Source organism: Xenopus tropicalis, chromosome 8, assembly GCF_000004195.4.
Source record: "Xenopus tropicalis strain Nigerian chromosome 8, UCB_Xtro_10.0, whole genome shotgun sequence".
In the NCBI taxonomy this organism is placed as follows: Eukaryota; Metazoa; Chordata; class Amphibia; order Anura; family Pipidae; genus Xenopus; species Xenopus tropicalis.
The window spans coordinates 82,244,491-82,264,602 of NC_030684.2; the positions used below are offsets into that span (position 1 = coordinate 82,244,491).

Below are 20,112 nucleotides of genomic sequence, written 5' to 3' on the forward strand. Positions count from 1 at the left end.
ATTCTATAAAAATATTCATGCTAAACGTGTCTACCTACTATATATAGGCGCAAGGCTGAAGGCATCTAATATCGTGATATCTGAAGTGATTGTGGCAAGAAAAAATGTATGCCAGAAAACACAAGATCAATAAACATCCAGTAAAATATACATTAAGGTGAAAGGTAAAGGTGGCCATACACACACCTATAATATCGTACGAAACCTCGTTTCATACGATATTCGGTGCGTGTATGGTATGTCGGCAAGTCGACTGATATCGCAGGAAGCTGCTGATATCGGCCGACTCGCCGATCAGACCAATTTGAAAATTTTGATCGGCGCCATAGAAGGCGCCTGACCAAAATCTCCCTTCAGCGCTGAATCGGCAGAAGGAGGTAGAAATCCTATTGTTTCTACCTCCTTACCTGCCGATTCAGCCCTGAATGGTGTGTGGCGGATCTGACGATGTTTCGTGCGAAACGTCGTCAGATCGCCACGTCTATGGCCAGCTTAAGGTGAAATCACGGGGGTAGCAAATGTTAGGCACCTAACTTTTTTTGTTGTTTTTGAATTACCATTGGTGTACTACGCAAAGATAAAATGTGATGATGGAGCAGCTGCATGACTTCCGATTAAAAGCGAGTTAGTTTGCTGCATTCTTTAGCATGTTCAAAGCAGGTACAGGGAAAACCCTGTACCTGCTATGAGCAGTCTTCTGTTTTTTTCTGGTGTTGGTGCATGTCTACAATATTATAAAGTGAACAGGGACACTGACATCCACATGTACTACTGTGAAGATATCTAAATCATTTCATAAATTGACTAATTACCTTGCACCAGAAAAAACAGTCAGAGAGGCATATTTATTAGACTAATGACACACATAGGGGTAAGGCCCCATCTAGAATATGCTGTTCAGTTCTGGTCTCCAGTGCTCAAACGGGACATGATTGAGTTAGAGAGGGCCCAGAGAAGGGCAACTAAGCTGGTAAAGGGTATGGAAAGTCTCAGTTATGAAAAAGAGGAGAGGCGCTTAAGAGGTGACATGATAACTATGTATAAATATATAAGGGGATCATATAATAACCTTTCTAATGTTTTATTTACCAGTAGGTCCTTCCAACGGACACGAGGGCACCCACTCCGTTTAGAAGAAGGGAGGTTCCGTTTAAAGGAGAAGGAAAGGCTAATAAAGAGTTATTCTCAAGCTGCAGGCATACCTTCAGTTCTCTCAATAGTGCCCTTAAGTCTCCCCATATATCTCCAGTTCAGATGATCAGAAGCAAAACAGGAAAAAAAAATGCTGAGCAGGGTAGAAAGATTCCCATAATGCATCACTCTTTTCCAGGACTTGGAGACTTACTATTAAAGGCGGCGCATGCGCACAAGCAGGCGCGCTCCCGCTAGCGTCTGGTTATGAGACGCTATTTGCCATTAGAAGCAGCAGCTGGGGCCATTACAGGACGCAGCCGGCAGGTGCAGGGGCGGAGAGGCAAGCGAGGAGCGGGGACGAGAGGACGCAGGTACAGGGAGGGGGATAGGTGAGCAGGGGTGAGGAACGTGTCGGCTGGCGGTGCTGGGACTGAGAGGCGAGCGGGGACCAGAGGACACAGGTGCAGGGAAGGGGAGAGGTGAGCAGGGGTGAGGAACGTGTCGGCTGACAGTTGCTGGGGCGGAGAGGCGAGCGGGACAAGAGGACGCAGGTGCAGGGAGGGGAGCGGTGAGGACTGACAGGTGTCGGCTGACAGGTGTCGGCTGACAGGTGCTGGGGTGGAGAGGCGAGCGAGGAGAGGAGCAGGGATGAGAGGACGCAGGGAGGGGAGAGGAGCGGTGAGGAACGGTGACAGCTGACAGGTGCTGGGGGGGGAGAGGCAAGCGGGGAAGCTAGTGGAGCGCCATGTTTAAAACATGGCGGCGCAGACAAGGAGAAATAGTGTGTACATCGGGAGGACCGTACTGGGCAAAGGAGCATTTTTAGAAGAAATGATTTCAGCGTTCAGGTAGGGGCAGGGGCCCTCTATTACATACTAAAAAATGAGTAAAACCCTTTCCTTCTCCTTTAAATATTCGGAAAGGATTTTTTACTGTGAGAGCTGTGAAGTTTTGGAATTCCCTCCCCGAATCAGTCGTGCTGGCTGATACATTATATAACTTTAAGAAGTGGCTGGATGGATTCTTAGCAAGTGAGGAAATACAGGGTTATGGGAGATAGCTCTTAGTACAGGTTAATGCAGGGACTGGTCCGATTGCCATCTTGGAGTCAGGAAGGAATTTTTTCCCCTCTGCGGCAAATTAGAGAGGCTTCAGATGGGGTTTTTTGCCTTCCTCTGGATCAACTAGAAGTTAGGCAGGTTATATATAGGCATTATGGTTGAACGTGATGGATGTATGTCTTTTTTCAACCCAACTTACTATGTTACTATAGCATATGGCGCATATTTTTCGCAAGCCGAAAGACAATTGCTGAAAATACGCCCCATACGCTTAAAACTCCCCCCCTCCCTGCGCCTGCACACGAATGAATACGCTTGGGTGCAGGCACATGTAGCTGATATCTGCATAAAAACGTGAGACTTTGCATTTTCGCACCGTTTAATGTGGATATCGGCTACATGTGCCTGCACCCGGGCGTATTCAATTCATTCGGGTGCAGGCACAGGTGGGGGGGGATTTTAAGCATATGGGGCGTATTTTCAACAATCGTTTTTCGGCTTGCCAAAAATATTCGCCATACGTTTCATATGGCATTAGCCTAATAGTGTGTAAGCCAACATCACCAGTAATGTTGCCTATAGCAAGCAATTAGATTTTAATGATCACCTACAAGTTAGAAAATAATATATGCCCCTCAATGGACATAAATTGGCTCAACTGAAGTTAACAGTTATAAAGACAGAATCTATCAATGTGTTTTATTCCTATGATAAATATATGCAGTCCTGATCCATCGATCCCCAGTGCCCTGTTGTCATAACAAATGCATTTTAACTGACATTTTGTAATTCTTTCAGTGTTCATACGTGTAACATCCAGTGATATATGACAAGCATGTATTGACATAGTGGAGTGACGCTCTACATTGCATGGGTTACCTCTTCACACTCCAAAAACTGCCAAGCTGATGTGATAAAAAGCTCAGACAGACTGCAATTGCCACTAAGACAGGAACTACTATAAAAGATGAACAGTCTATAAAGTGCTATGTAAACATGTTGCCACTATATAAAGGATAATAGTAATCTGATTACAAGCACATGAAAACACAGGTTCTGTTATCTGAAACAACTTGAACATGCCAAGTGAGTGAGACAATTTCTATGTTAAAGGAGAAAGAAAGGTAAAATCACTGGGGGTGCCAAAATGTTAGGGGTAGTTGTGAATGAGCGATCCTTTTTCTTCTCTAGTCTATCTTTGGTGCCGGCGCATGTGCAGTACAGCAAAAGTTAAAGTTTGACTTTTCACTCTATTATGCATGTCCACTGGGGCAAGAGGCAGCAAGCATGCCCAGTAGACACCTATTTGATTGTCTTAGTGGTCAAAGAGAAAAGGAGAGCTCAGAAAAAAAAGGGAAAAGCTTCAGGCTAGACTAGGAAATCGCTAAAATGAACTACATATATTATTATAGGTAGTAAAAGTCGAAAATCCAAATAGCACAAAATACCGGCACAACAGGATTTGTTTTAGCGGGATAAACCCTGCTGATTTAATAGTAGCAAACCATGTAACGTTTCGGGGGCACGCCCCTTCGTCAGACATAACGACCAGTGCAGCAGTGCAACATTTAAAGTGTAGCAGCAATGACATCACACATTTAATGAGTAAAAGTCTATAAACCACATGTTTATCATGTACCAAATCGCACTATAGAAATGCTTCTTATGGGCTTTATTATTTGAACATGAACTGCCTTGCTTGTTTCCACATGCACAATTGGACAATGTAAACACAGATGAACAAAAAAAAGGAATACATGACAAGTAACATGTACATAGAAACTCTCCCTGGCTATTTAGCAAACCAAAGAAACATATTTATTTACAAATGCTAAAGGTGCTATGCTCCAGCTTTTTTATTCTCCTTTCATTTTGGAACTGCGCTTTTGTAATTCTAGACTTAGGACTTCCTTTCTTCTGTAGCCAGATCTGCATTTCCCGTACTTTTTCACTTGGTCCTTGCAACTGTCCGGTAACTGTCCCAGTGTCTGTGTTCCGCACCCAGCCAACTAGACCTAAGCGATTTCCCTCTGCCTGCAACAGAAAAATAAAAAAATTAAAAAAGACCATGAGTGAGAGCCATGGCAAGTATGAATGGTTATTATTTACTGGCTAGAAACAGTGTTAATTTAGCAGACTTTCAAACACTTACATGCAAATTCCCTTAAGGCACTGTTTTGCATGTATAAGGTATGGAGAGGCTGCACTGGGTGGACATCTAATGGGATACTGTAACTACAGGAATGTGAAGCAGCCCTTTGGTATTGGTAAAAAGCTATAGGGAAGTACTCAGTGACGGGTTTTAATTTCTGTGTAAAATGACCCTCTACCCACAAAGTTGTTTTTGCAAAGTGAAAGAAAAATTATAAAAATAATAAAAAGTTATTCAAATAACTTTCCAGAATACAGGGCTGAATTAACAATGAGTGTTGAAAAAATAAGAATCTTAGATGGGGCAAACAAAAACCCTCTAATATAATAGAAAATGTTGGAAAAAAGTTACTTAATCAGGCAGTGTGGGAATCACCTATCTTAGTGGTGAAAAGCTGAACTTACAGTGAAAGACACGAGTTTACAACTATGAAACATATGGGTTGCAGAAAAACAATCTTGCATTCCACTCCCAAGCAATAAACATCATGGGGTATATTTATCAAAGAGTGAAGTTAGAGCTCCCTACAGTCCGCTAGAGTGAAACTGTGTCACTATTTTTTTTATTTTTCACTGTACTGAGCATGCGCCATCCCTTCCCCCCTGGATCAAGAGGAAAGAAGACAGGAGGACGAGGATCACTTGCAAAGAAGTACCCCGAGCTGGTGTCGTTTTCTGCTAAGTGACTAAATTGATTGGGGGGAGCCTAACATTTTGTAACCCCCCCTGTGATTGTACCTTTTCTTCCTTTTTAAAGTTGCTACAGAATTTAGTTACAGTTACCCATTGCTACCCAAAGTAGCATGTTACTACACTACAGATGCCACCACCTTTAAATTCTGCACAACAACAGCTTTAGGGGCGTTAGATACAGGGCTGTGGAGCCGGAGGCAATTTTGGGTACCGGAAAAAAAACGAACCAACTCCGACTCCTACTAAATTTAAATGGGAATAAAATAAATAAATAAATAAATAAATAAATAAATAAAGCAAGTTTAAATGTCCCAATTCACAAACAGTCATAATTAATTACTTCTCTGCTATAAGAATAATGCCCAATGCACGCAGTTCATAAACAAACACGTTGAGTGACCATGAAGCATGTTTTTCATTGACTGTATGCTTCACTAAATGGGACGTAACGCACAGTTAAGGTGCGGCAGCTCCACTGCGTCGTGTTCCTCTGTTACTGGGAACACAATGACCGCTGTGAACCTAGCCTAACTCTCACTGATAACTAAGTAAGTAAAAAAAATTAGCAGCACTAGAAATACTTGTATACATGAAGGGAATGGATAGTCAATAGTTTAAGACTGAAGATTTAAAACATTTGAAAAACTGCTGTAATTCAGCTGTAATGTTAGCTTAAACTTTAAACATGACTATGGGATTCTAGGGAAATTATTAGGAGTAGGAGTATAGATAAAATTATCTATCAGTTTATTACCAGTTCAGTTGTGTTTTAAGTGCCCCTTCCTGGATGTATAAAATACATTAGCACACCACAGCCCTGGTTAGATAGCCCTGATATAAGGTACTACTGACACCATCATGAATAAAAAACACATTATTCCATAATAACAATACCTTATCAGAAAAGAGATAAAGTATACAGGTTCTTCACAAAGGAAAGGTATAGGATAATTTTTGTAAAGAGCATTCTGGGCCCCCCTGCAAATGCAGGGTCTGCTTCCTCTATTGTTAAAATATATATCTCCCTTTTCAGTTCAATTATCTTTTTCTGGACTTGAAAAATGCCAGGCAAGTGGCAACAAGAACAGCATATGGAAAAAAACAAGCTTTAGGATGTTTAAGATCTTTTGTGGATGACAACACCATCTAAAAAAATTATTGCTGTGTTTCTCAAAACTGTTAAAACTCTAAGGGGCAGATTTATCAAGTCATGAGTTCGAATCCTGAATGGGAAAAATTCAGATTGTATACGAAAATTTCTGAAGATCGCAAATATCACGAAAATGCTTACGAAAAAATCGTATGTCTCACGATAATATCGTATTGGCGATCCGAAAGTCACGGAATTTTCATACCGAACCATTGTAAACAGCGGCAGAGCCTTTCCGGCGAGAATACACTCAGAGCGTTCGGGTCTTGGTAAATCTCCCCCTAAGACTAATGTCCCATGGAACGAGTTAGTCGTCTGTAATAGATCTCTACTACAACAAGAGACCATTCCGAAATGCCTTTCCACCAGTGACTCCTATTGAGGCCTACACATCACTTTGGCTTTCTAAAGTCATGCAAAGTTTCCTCCTGCACGCAACTCAGTGCCACAGAGCTTTCCAAAGTTGCCAACCTTTTTTTATTTGTGACCACACTTAGATGTATAAAGTGTTGGTGAGCCACACAAGCATAAAAAAAGTTACTTGAGGATGCCAAATAAGGACTGTAATGGGCTATTTGGTAGCCCCATATGGATTGCTAGCCTGCTGGAGGCTCTGTTGGAGTAAAATTGTGTCTCTGCTTCCAAAATTTTTCTCCAAGCCAGAAATTTGGCACCTACTTTGAGGCCACTGGGAATAACATCAATGGGTTTGGTGAGAAACATGTTGCTCACTGGCCTAATATATACATGACAGAGGAATACACTGTAAATAAAGAAAAGGGTAAACTGAATTGATATGAAATAATGGTACCTGGATGTCAAATTACCTGGGTGTACTTGCGAAAGAAAACACCTTGTACCTTTCCAAACACTTCATAATCCACAGAGATTGGCTCTTCCTCAGCCATGCTCCCCCTTAAATGCAACAGGGAACTAAACTTCTGAACAAGCCTTAAAAAAAAAAAACAACAAGAGCTTATAAGGTTTGTTCAGAGCTAAACTTCTGAACAAGCCTTAAAAACAAAATGTATGACATTTTTAGGGGAAAAAATTGTCTATTATAATGGAGTGTGCTCCCTCCCATATGCATTTAGAGGGTTGCCCAGGTAAACAGAAAAGCAGTCTTAGTCAGAATTTGCCAGTCACTTTAACCTTTCACAGTGCTTAAAATACACAAATCCCACCAATGATTTACCTGCACTGCAATGAGCTATTTTTAAAACCAGGGCATTAGCATATACTGTATGCTTTATGGAAATAAATAGGGAGTTGAGGTGATAATGGTTACTTATTAGACATGTATAGTAAAAGTATAAAAATGTTAAAATATTGAATTAGATATGCACATTGTTGTGGTATAAAATACATATATAGACAATTAGCACATGATGAATACCTTTGAAAATGAAGCAATAAATTCCCAGCACACCAGAAAGCTACAGAAATTGCTAAATGTGGTCATAGATCCTAAGGAAGAACCATTCAGAACTTTATTTTGCTAAGACTGGAGAGTTACTAGAATTAAACAGATACTACTTATTTGTACAGAATACAGACCATATGGAGAAAAGGCTAGATAGTATGTCCAACACCTGGGCAATTCTCTGGAAAACCTTGGTTTCCTCAAGGTAGCAAACAATCGTTCCACAGCAGCTGCAGCCATATCATCATGAGGACAAATGTAGTAGATGTGATCTACTTTGCCAAACGTTTTGACACAGTCCTGCATGAAAACACCCCCAACTTCCTGCATGCAATGATTTTTGTTCAAATAGTATTCAAGAAATTATAGGGTACGCTGATTTCCATTATTTATAGATGAAAATATGCAGTTTTGCACCGATAATATTGACACTGTTACTTCCCCTCTAGAATATAAATGGCTAGCGTCTTTTCTTCTTCTACTTCACAGGTGCAAAACATCAACCCTATTTTCTACGTGTTTTAACGTATAAAAGGGCAACGGAAACTATGTTTGTTAAACAAAAATAATATCCCAAATTAATTTTTTTCAGTAGCTAGAGTAATTTGTTAGATGCAGCCAGTCTTGTAAGAACTAACCTCCGTTACTATAGCAGCGGTCGGACAAACCCAGCCTTCTTTTCCTGCGGCGCCCAGAATATTGCGTCACCACTCGCACACGTAGTTTGGCTGCGCCAGTTGTTTCCTAGCAACCATGGATACAGCGCGGAGGTAGAAGAAGAGCGAGAGCAACTGGTAGGTTTGGGAAGTGGTGGGCACAGTATAGTTGGCAGGCTTTATATTTAGTCGGTGTTATCAATTATACGACGGTATAGAGGCATATATGCTAATGCACGCCTAATACTCAGGTTAGGTTTAATAGCAACATGATTAGGCCACAAAGCATTATGCGCAGGAGTGTTGATATTATACTGTATAGTATAACCGTGGGTTGCACTGGGCCTTTTTGCCTTTTCCCTATCTGTAAGATGTTGGTAACAATTGGATTGTGTGTCAGAGCTCTATATATTTCTCTAGCTTTGACGTATATACGCGTATATACACTCACTGTGTCACTTTCCTGATTAAGGAAAATGAGAATAGGTGTGAGTACTGTGACTACTCTGTTAAAAAACTATGAAAAACAAATAATGAAGACTGATTGAAAAGTTGCTTAGAATTGGCCTTTCTATAACATACTAAAAGTTAACTTAAGGGTGAACCACCCCTTTAACCTTTTTCAAACAGCTCAATAATTAGGGCTTGTGCTAGGCTTACTTTTTGTCTTTTGTTTAAATTAAGAAACCACTGTTTATTGTTATTTCTTGGACTAAACAACAACATAAAAAAAACCTCTTAACTTTAGCACACCTTGTTTATGCCAAGTCACTGTTTTCATGGGACAAGCTTGTAAAACACACTAGCAGCCCAGAAATACGCTCTCTGTATAATGAGTTTGTGATGTTATGACACCCTGACAAACCAGAACGCATGGGAATGCTGGTTGTATAGTTAAACCCGTAGAAAGCGGTGCTTGAATATTGGGAATTGTGAAGATTGCATTTAAATTGCACCCCCCCCTCGAATGGAAAGCTGGAAACGAGCAGAAGAGCAAGTCAAATAATTCAAGAATGTAAAAAGAGAATTTTGTTTTACTTATCATTAAATTCTTTTCTCTTAAGACGTCTACGGGATACAGCATCCACCACCCAGAGACTGGATACTAAAGAAGAAAATGTTCCTCCTCCCTGCTGTTATACCCCTCACTACTTCCTGAACCCTTCAGTTTTGTATAACAAAGAGGTAATGATAGTATTTTCTACTGAATTATATATATAGTGTTGCAAAGAATCGGCACTCACCAGTATCGGGCACAGGCTGGGTGCTGACAAAAATAATACATCAAACTCAACAGTAGAAAGCACTCACAGCTACAGCATCAATCAGGTCAGTGATTTATTTCAGCATACCATCTACGCGTTTCGATCACCACAGGATCGTCATCAGGATGATGACGATCCTGTGGTGATCGAAACGCGTAGATGGTATGCTGAAATAAATCACTGACCTGATTGATGCTGTAGCTGTGAGTGCTTTCTACTGTTGAGTTTGATGAATTATATATATATATATATATATATATATATATATATATATATTTTCACTGGGGTAGGGACATTCCTCATGGAATGTTTATAATTTTGCACAAACAAGGTATTTACCCTTGGATTGAGAAAAGCTCCTCCTTGAGAATGATCCCTCAGTACTGCCCTCAGTAAGACTGTGTTGTAAGACTTAGAATCAGTCTTGTTCCTAAATGGTGAAGAAATATACCCTCCCTAGTGCCTGTCTCTTGCTCTGCTGGATGGTTATGATTAGAAGCACGTACTGCCCTGATAGTGCTGCCCTCAGGATCAGATGGAGAGCAGAGGGTTTTCTGGGCGGTGACTTTGTTGGAAAGCGGGAGAATGCAGAGTTGAGGGGAGTATTCAGGGAGCATCCTGAGAAAGTCTGCGTAAAGGTGGATAGTAACCTTACCCTTTCGCTGGTATGCTGTACAGCTTCAGACTCCCCTTGATTGGGAGTCAGGGATTCTGCAGTGGACAGCTCCTTAGGAGGAGTTGTTAGTCCCAGCACCAGCGAGCCCACCAAGGGGAAGCCACTAAAGAGGGGAGTTCGCTCGGTCAACCCCTGTTGAGTTTGGTACACTCTACCCTGTCTCTTTAACACTGAAAAAAACTGAAGGGTTCAGGAAGTAGTGAGGGGTATAGCAGCAGGGAGGAGGAGCATATTTTTCTCTTCTTCAGTGTCCTGCCTCCTGGCTGTGGATGCTATACTTGAAGGCGTGGTCCCTGTGTCCGACAGACACCTGTAAGAGGAATATAAAATGAATCCTGATTGAAAAGTTGTTAAGAATAGGCCATTCTCTAACATAATTAACAAATGTGAAATTCCCCTTTAAAGGAGAAGGAAAGGCTATGTCACTGGGGGATGCCAAAATGTTAGGCACCCCCCAGTGACTTATTGTTTACTTTTGACCCTGGGCTGGTGCTTCTGTTAGAAGAAAACCGCATCAGCCCGGGGTAGCTGTGAGCAAGCATCTCCTCTTCCTTCTTCTGTCTTTGTGCGCAGTAGAGTGAAAAGCAGAACTTTAACAAAAAAGTTGGTTTTTTCACTCTACTGCGCATGCACCGGCCCCAGGATTCAGAAGGAAGAGGGAACACTCACTTGCAGCTACACCGGGCTGGTGATTTTTACCTTTCGTTCTCCTTTAAGGTTGCAGTGCTTTTATTTACATTGTGAACCTGATATTTAAGGTGCCCATACACCTAAAGATCCGCTCGCTTGGCGATGTTGCCAAGCGAGCGGATCTTCTCCCAATGTCCCCCACCTACCGGGGGCAAAATCGTGAGAATCCAGGCTAATTAGATCGTTTGGCCCTGGGCATAGGCAAAGTCGGTCCGGGGAACGCATCAACGAGCCGATACGGTCCCCGATCCGACTAGATTTTTAAACCTGCCCGATATCGGTCGGGCAGTCCCTTCGGTAGTGCCCATACACGGGCCAATTAGCTGCCGAATCGGCAGCTAGAATCGGTCCGTGTATGGGGACCTTTAGTCTGTATTGTATAATCAGTGATTATGCATGAAAAAGAGTGCACAGTAGATTATTACAGGACTGACACCTTTTCCCATTTGCTTTAAATCCCGTAACAGTGTCAATAAGATCTGATGCTATATAGCACAAAAATTTTGAGTTTTTCTATTTCATCAAACTAATCTGATGATAGGGGACACTTCATAATATAGGAAGCAGCACGTGAAAAGGTAATATTGTGAAAAAGAATATGTGACACTTTGCTGTAGTTTAAAGGAGAAAGAAAGGTAAAAACCAAGTAAGCTTTATGTCTATGTAAATACAGCAATAAGCACTCACAAAAATGCTGCACTGACTTCTCTGTAAAAAGATTAGGTGTGTCTGTTTTACTCTGCCACAGACATGCATGCCACTTTCAGATCTCTCCTCTCTGCTGCTCCCCCCTCCCTCAAGAATGCTAAGAACTCACTCCCCCCCTTAGGAATGTGGATATGAGCCAATCAGCAGGAAGCTGATAGTCTTACTAACTGAGCATGTTCACTTGGTCTGGGTGTCTGTGCAGGAGCAAGGCATTATGGGAACCTTCCTTACACAGCTCAGCGTTTTTTCTTCCTGTCTGGCTTCAGATCTTCTGAACAGGTGAAATATGGGGAGACTTAAGGGCACTATTGAGACAACTGAAGGTATGCCTGCAGCTTGAGATTAACTCTTTACTAGCCTTTCCTTCTCCTTTAAGAGAAAGTTACATACTTCAGTTGCAGACATACATGAGCCCTAAAGAGCAGGTAAAAACGAAAGAGTTCTGTGAGAATGTTACATCTAATACTTATAATCTTGTTTCTAAAACTGTAAAAATAAGCCAATTCTATTCAGGTGTTAAAGGAGAACTGAAGCTCGACAAAGAACTAGTCTGGGCATGCTACACCATATGTTTTGGGCTCCTGTACCAGTCCAAGGGCATCACAGTCATTTAATATATAAGATCTGAGTATCTGAAGATATCCTCTATAGCCCCCATATTTTTTTCTGCTGATTCACAGCACATGTTGTGAGCTGCTGTTAGCTGCTTGAGCTTAGGGACCAACTCACAATATACAGTATATATACAATATAAATGTCAAAATACAAATTGATTAGTTATTTATGCTTTACAATGCTCCAGCATTAATTAATTATCAGCCCTGTAGCATCAGATAACTAATATAACCTCACCTTCTGCCAATGTTTTGACGACCCAAGCTTAGCTTCTCAACAACAGCCAAGAGCACACTGAGCATATACAGTACAACTGGCAGGCAAAGGATGGTCTAACAAGATCAGGTCTGGATCAGTGATGTTGTAGGGCTACTGAAAAGAATAATGTAATGGAAAAGCATGTTTTTTTTCCAAAACACATCAGTTAATAGAGCTTCTCCAGCAGAATCCTGCATTGAAATCCCTTTTTCAAAAACACCAATTGATTTTGTATTTAATTTTGAAATTTCACATGGGGCTAGCCATAGTCTTAATTTTCCAGGGTGCTACTTCCATGTGACTTGTGCTCTGATAGACTTCAGTCACACTTTACTGCTGAACTGCAAGTTGAAGTGATATCGCCCCCCTCCATTTCCCCCCCCCCCAGCAGCTGATCAGCAGAACAATGGGAAAGTGGCGAGATAGCAGCTCCCATATATATATCAGAATAGCACTCAATAGCAAGAAATCAAAGTCTGGTTTGGGACTCCTCCAGTTTCATGGGAGTAAGAGAAACAATATGTTACCTGAAAGCAATTCTAATGTGTAGCGCTGGCTTCTTCTGAAAGCTCAGACTCAGGCACAATGCACTGGGATGGCTGCCTGCGCACCAATATTACAACTAACAAAAAATACATTTGTTGGTTCAAGCATAACATTTTAAATGGTAGAGTGAATTATTTGCTATGTAAACAGCATAATTTAGAAATAAAAAGTATACTATAAAAATCATAACAGTATCCCTTTAACCTCTTGGTTGGTACAGTAAGTTTAGTATATAAAAACAGCTAAATAAAATAACATAAAAATAGCCATAATCCTATTTTTTTAGGTTTTAGTTCTCCATTAACAGGTAATGAAAATATATTTAACTGGTAAAGGATCAGGAATTCAAATAGCACATATATGCGAGAATTGCACTCTAGATATTAATGGTAGGAATAATAAAAACATCAATATAGTAGAGCAAAAAGAGCTACATATCATAGGAGACAAACAAAAATGTTTAGACAACATTACTAATTCCACCTCTCATAAGATGTACAGTGGTGTGAAAAACTATTTGCCCCCTTCCTGATTTCTTATTCTTTTGCATGTTTGACACACTTAAATGTTTCTGCTCATCAAAAACCGTTAACTGTTAGTCAAAGATAACATAATTGAACACAAAATGCAGTTTTTAAATGAAGGTTTACGTTATTAAGGGAGAAAAAAAACTCCAAATCTACATGGCCCTGTGTGAAAAAGTGATTTATCAATTTCAATTTTCAATTTCAATATCAATTTCTGTAGTCACCCCCAGGCCTGATTACTGCCACACCTGTTTCAATCAAGAAATCACTTAAATAGGACCTACCTGACACAGAGAAGTAGACCAAAAGCACCTCAAAAGCTAGACATCATGCCAAGATCCAAAGAAATTCAGGAACAAATGAGAACAAAAGTAATTGAGATCTATCAGTCTGGTAAAGCCATTTCTAAAGCTTTGGGACTCCAGCGAACCACAGTGAGAGCCATTATCCACAAATGGAAAAAACATGGAACAGTGGTGAACCTTCCCAAGAGTGGCCGGCCGACCAAAATTACCCCAAGAGCGCAGAGACAACTCATCCGAGAGGCCACAAAAGACCCCAGGACAACATCTAAAGAACTGCAGGCCTCACTTGCCTCAATTAAGGTCAGTGTGGTGGTAGTGTGATGGTCTGGGGTTGTTTTGCTGCTTCAGGACCTGGAAGGCTTGCTGTGATAGATGGAACCATGAATTCTACTGTCTACCAAAAAATCCTGAAGGAGAATGTCCGGCCATCTGTTCGTCAACTCAAGCTGAAGCGATCTTGGGTGCTGCAGCAGGACAATGACCCAAAACACACCAGCAAATCCACCTCTGAATGGCTGAAGAAAAACAAAATGAAGACTTTGGAGTGGCCTAGTCAAAGTCCTGACCTGAATCCTATTGAGATGTTGTGGCATGACCTTAAAAAGGCGGTTCATGCTAGAAAACCCTCAAATAAAGCTGAATTACAACAATTCTGCAAAGATGAGTGGGCCAAAATTCCTCCAGAGCGCTGTAAAAGACTCGTTGCAAGTTATCGCAAACGCCCAACCAGTTATTAGGTTCAGGGGGCAATTACTTTTTCACACAGGGCCATGTAGGTTTGGATTTTTTTTCTCCCTAAATAATAAAAACCCTCATTTAAAAACTGCATTTTGTGTTTACTTGTGTTATCTTTGACTAATAGTTAAATGTGTTTGATGATCAGAAACATTTTGTGTGACAAACATGCAAAAGAATAAGAAATCAGGAAGGGGGCAAATAGTTTTTCACACCACTGTATCTGTAAAACATGGTCCATGTTTCTCTCAACACCAGATATTACTTTTCATTTCAGGTATTGGTATGTCTAAACAGAGAGTGGTACAGTACTCTGAAGTAATGTATGAAACAAAGTTGCCTATGCTAAAAAGAGAGTTACCAGCACCAAAAAGTCTATCCAAGCTTGAAAGAATGAGAAATCAGTATCAAGAGAGGGTCAGTAAGGAAAAAGAGGAGAAACTATTGACCCTTTTCACAAAGCAGCAAGAGCATACTACACAGAAGGTTCATGGATCCTCCTTACACACTGAAGAGCTGCGTCATAATCCCCGCAGCAATTTTAATGTCCATCATAATCCCCCCAGTTTGTACACAGCTCAGTGGCCAGAAGAAAAAAACTGGGCCTCAAACTGGATTGTTTCCAAACGGAGTGCTGGAGTGGATAGAGCACACCCTCTGAAACCTGTCTTTCACCCAAAGGACCAAAGGAGTGTCAGAACAGAGACAAGTCTTTACCGCTCACAGTCTGCTAGTTCTGCAGGGAACAAACTGACAATTCCACACCCAGAAGAACATATACGTTTGAAATCAGGGCCCAGCAGGCCAGAAGTATGGTTCCAACTGCAAAACTCCGAGCTGAGTTTGGAAGCCGAAATCCGTAGAAAGAAAGCTTTATTGAAAGAGAAATTGCGTAGAACTGAAGAGGAATTGCGCAGAATCCAGAGAGAAAAGGAGGTGGCAGAGCTGGAGGATACAACAGTTCAAGGAATCCCAGAAAGAAATAGAACAATGGGCAAACTTGATGAACAGGTTGGGAAGTATTTGCATAACCTTGATTTTACATTAAAGGCAAAAGAGAAGTCCAGTAGGCATTTTAGAAATCAAAATTTGATGCCTAAGGAGAAAGATCCTCAAACAAATCAAGAAGTTCCAAACAACATGACAGAGAAAGAACAGCCTGTTTACAGAGGTAGAAGCCCACAATATGCAGCTAATTTCAAAGAAGAAGAGAAAAGGCAAATGCCTAAGGATGTGCCTCAGGATGATGCACCAGAACCATCAGCAACAGAGCTGCTTCCCTGTAACTTGTGTGGACGACAATTTCTAGCACATCGTCTGGAAAAGCATACTCAAGTTTGTCAAAAGATGCAGAAATCTAATCGAAAAGTATTCGACTCATCTAAAGCACGAGCCAAAGGAACAGAGCTTGAGCAATACTTGCAAACCAAAGGAAAAACTCGGCCGAATGTTCCTAAGGTCAGCTTTATTTGCTTACAATCCCATTTAATGACAAGGAAAGTAAAATGTCTAATGCCTATTGGTTTTCTACTCTTCTTGACCCTCATTGCTATGTTACTCTTTTATTGCTTCAGTCTCTGTAGCTTGAAATGCTCCTTTTGCATCTGTCTGTCCCTTAGGGCCTTTGATGGGTGAGCATTTCAAGAGGTGCTAATACACATGCACTGCCATCTAATGTGTAAGTACATTGCAGGGCTAAAAAGATGGCAGCACAGATTCAGCAGTTAAACAGAGAACTACAAGGGCTGTGAGGGCCAAGGGGACCTGCTCTACATAACCAATAATTATTCATTAATTAACTTTACTTGTCCTTTAATTTGTTCTGCATCTTGAATCTAAAATGTATTTCTGTTTGTCTTGCGAGGAGCGGATTTCAGCATAAAAACGCTTATGTGCCTATTTTACTGCCAAAATTTGCTCTTTTTGTCTGCACTCGGGCACTGGAGCACTAAATTTTAGTTTTGTAAAGTGATGTAGTTTTATGATGTGCCAAACACAGGTGGAACGCAACTAGTTTGAAAAAAGGGCTGCATTTCATTATGCATTCCCCTGAGGTGAAATGCATGAAAAGAACCAGGTGGGGTCTTTCAATGGGGGTGCTAATATAAATGTCTCAGGACCAATGCTCCTTTTTAGGAAAAAAGACTAACATAGTGCAATCTTTTCCATGTGACATCATCAAATTAGACATATGTGTGTACCGTATTATAGAATCCATACTAAGGCCACCCAGCTGGCCTTAGCGTAAAAGCTGCTTAAAATTGCACCGTGGCGCGGTTAGTTTTCTCTATGGGCTTGTGCATATTTTTCCTAAGGAGCACCGAACTGGGGATGCCTAAGATCTTGGCATCTCCTCAGTGAGTGGGGATTTAAGATTGCAGTGGCAGGACAGATAAAACAGAAATATTTTCTATTTGCGTCGTTGGAATAGGAACAACTTGTATAGGAGAAAATCTTTAATTAATGATCAGTTCACTTATGCATAAAATATGATGCACATTTCACACATAACACAAGAAAATCATTTTAAGAAAACTGATTTTCATGATGGTGTTATGTAGATGTTCAGCTTAGTGGTTAGCACTACAGCCTTGTAGCACTGGGGCAGAGCTCAATTCTGACTAAGGCAAAATTTGCAAAAGTTTGTGTGCTCTGCCTGTCCTCCAGATCCTCTCAAACTAAAAAAAATAAATATATTGCCTTTTGGTGTAATATAACCTAGTATGTATATTGCAAAAGTGTGGTAGGTATATAGTGAATTCCACTGGAGCACAGACCAATATGACTAATGAACATTCTTTGTAAAGGGTTGTGTATCATTTTAGTATAAATAAAAGATAATAATAATACCATTTGCAATTTTCTTTTAATCAGCCCCCAAGATTCACCTGATTCTTCTCTTTTTTCCCTCCAATTAGGTACAGAGCAATGCATGGCGGCAAAAGCATGAGTCGTTTCAGCAAACAATTCGTCATGCACGTACAGTGCAGCAGGTTATAGCCAAGGGGGGAAAACTGTCTGATCTGCCTCCCCCTCCACCTGAGGAAAACCCAGATTATGTAACTTGTCCTCACTGCAATCGTCGTTTTGCCCCACGAGTAGCAGAAAGGCACATCCCTAAATGTGAAAATATTAAGAGCAAACCACGACCTCTTCGAAGACGCTAACGTTGAATGGACTGCAAGTAAACAATAATATGTTTGTGCTTTTTGTAATATTAAAGTGTCTGTTTCTTTTTGTAAAACTTGTATCTTTGAAAAACATCATTGTCACCCAGGAGATGTTCTTATTCAGTATAGCCCCAAATTTGTTTTGCATGAATCTAGTAAATGATAACATGGTAATAGTTGCAGTGTGTGTGTAATGATTTAAGTATGGATTTAGTTACTAAGGGCAATGGCACACATCAGCCACAGTAAATCTGTACTACTCTGGGTAAAAATCTCCCATTTGCTATTGTATATCATTAGGATTGTTTGTATGCGGTGATCAAGCTTATTTACAAGGAAATGCAATTTTCTGTGATTAAGTGGGAATGCATCTTAGGGAGGTTTGTCACCCATGGTAGCTCAGATTTACCATGGGTGAGCATTCTTACAGTGTGCCATTGCCCTAAAACTGAATTTGTGATTAGAAAACATAATGTTACTACAATTTATACAGAAAGCTCCCCACACAAATGATTACAACAGTTCATAATTCAACATGTAAGATTATATGATTATCATGACTTACAGTTTTAGGCCACATTAAAGGAGAAGGAACGGTAAAATCAATGGTGACAGCCAAATGTTAGGCGCCCCCAGTGATTATAATCACATACCTCATACTCAGGGCTGACGCTCCTGTCAGCAGAAACCTGTACTGGCCAAGGGACTTCTAAACGAGCACCATGGAACAATTGTCTTCTTCCATTTCTTCATTCTTCAGTGGCCCCAGGCCAGTAGAGTGAAAAGGCTGGCTTTTTGCTTAAAGGACATGTAAAACCTACATTTGCCTATAATGTATATCAGTTGGGCAAGTCTCCCCCACCCAAATGTCATCTTTTGTACTGAAAATATCCCCTCCGTTTGGCAGCACCATCACATTTTCCTAAAGCAAATAGCAACTTTTGCCCGGTGGCCATTTTCCCTCTGATACATAACCAGATACATTTAACTCTGCAAACAGCTTCCACACACAGACCCTTATTCAGCATACATTTAATTAAGAATACAGGATCACACAGGCAGAACTGTCTTTGATAAAAGTTCTGCATTGTTTGAGCTGAACTCAGGAGAGGAGGTTAGGAGAAAAAAATTGAAACAGACAGCTAGAGCTGAGTTTCTATGGGAACCAGCAATGCCATCTCTTTACTGGCTGCTAGACTAAAGGGTGTGATTAGTAATCTGAGCTAAGAACAACTGAGCATGCCCACAAGCCAGAAGTGAAAGAGAATTCCTGAGGGGGGCCGAGTGGGTTACAGGAGGAGAAAGGAAATCTTAGTGATTAAGGAGATGTTGTAGCCTTACTATTAACCTCTGGACAACCAGTGTGGCAGGTATTGAAAGATTTCGAAGAGGCTGTTCACTGTTTATTTTTGTGTGTGGGGTTTACATGTCCTTTAAAGTTCATCTTTACATTGCCTGCCTGCTTCAAAGGGCTGCCCCCCTTTCTGCATGTGCACCCACTGAGAAGAAGGAAGAAGTAGGAAGAAAGTCACTCAGTAGTGCATGCTTAGAACTACTCAGTCAATGCAGTTTTCTGCTGTCGAGCACTGGCCCAGGGTACCCCTCAGAGATTTTACCTTTCCTTCTCCTTTAAGTTTGGAACAGAGGTTTACCTATTACTTTAAATACATGGTGGAAATTGTCATGAGATTTATTTTGTTAAGCTAGCCATAATAACAAGTTGGCACTTTATTGGCCCCTGTATGGGGCCTAGTTAAAGGCCTATCCAACCAATATATGGACAGGGTTGTAGATGTGTTCTCACCAGGCAAGTTCTAACATCCCCCTCATTGTTGGTCTAGGGCCAAACAATCATGTAGTATTTATACTGAACCACAAATGTACCCAAGTGCTTTGTAAGGCATAAACAAACTGGGGTACAACTATTATAAATTAAATTGTAATAAAAAACGACATACATTTTAGATGCTTTAAAGTACATTTTGAATGAGGACCTGATCAGACTGATTTGGCCACCACCTTGATGGCGAAATATTCACACATTTCCCAACACTGCCAGATATGCAGATCTTTATGGACCAACTTTATGGGGCAGATTTATGAATATCCACCTTAGTCATAAACATGTTAAGAGAATATACAGTGCAATTCCACATTGGCCCTTCAGGAGAAAGTGAACTTATCATTTTATTGGCATATCCAAGACCCGCTTATGCTGGACACAGTTGAATAGCAGGGAGCAGGGGTGGCAAGGTGTTTGTTTTAGCACATAGATTACTGCCAATAAGTTTTTTTTTTTAAATCATCTTTACCATGTCTGATTCACTTCAGTCCTTACACAAATGCTTT

The 20,112-nt window shown here is 40.8% G+C and overlaps 2 protein-coding genes across 3 annotated transcripts; one reads left to right on the plus strand and one right to left on the minus strand.

Moving 5' to 3' along the window:
* Positions 1-3,656: 3,656 nt before the first annotated feature.
* acyp1 (acylphosphatase 1, erythrocyte (common) type) lies at positions 3,657-8,264 on the minus strand. 2 transcript variants are annotated; one of them, NM_001016160.2, is made up of 3 exons: positions 8,251-8,264; positions 7,017-7,140; positions 3,657-4,229 (listed from the first exon to the last, which is right to left on the minus strand). In NM_001016160.2, exons 2-3 carry the CDS (start codon positions 7,095-7,097, stop codon positions 4,014-4,016), a joined length of 297 nt encoding a protein of 98 aa, NP_001016160.1. In that variant the 5' UTR covers positions 7,098-7,140; positions 8,251-8,264; the 3' UTR covers positions 3,657-4,013. The 2 variants fall into 2 exon arrangements, with proteins under 2 accessions (NP_001016160.1, XP_012823824.1); XM_012968370.2 differs by lacking the exon at positions 8,251-8,264 and adding an exon at positions 7,747-8,250 and having other exon boundaries at positions 3,851-4,229.
* Positions 8,265-8,365: 101 nt separating this feature from the next.
* On the plus strand, positions 8,366-17,937 carry zc2hc1c (zinc finger, C2HC-type containing 1C). The gene is made up of 5 exons (XM_031891695.1): positions 8,366-8,382; positions 9,333-9,453; positions 10,458-10,521; positions 14,871-16,051; positions 17,512-17,937. Exons 1-5 carry the CDS (start codon positions 8,366-8,368, stop codon positions 17,758-17,760), a joined length of 1,632 nt encoding a protein of 543 aa, XP_031747555.1. The 3' UTR covers positions 17,761-17,937.
* Positions 17,938-20,112: the final 2,175 nt, after the last annotated feature.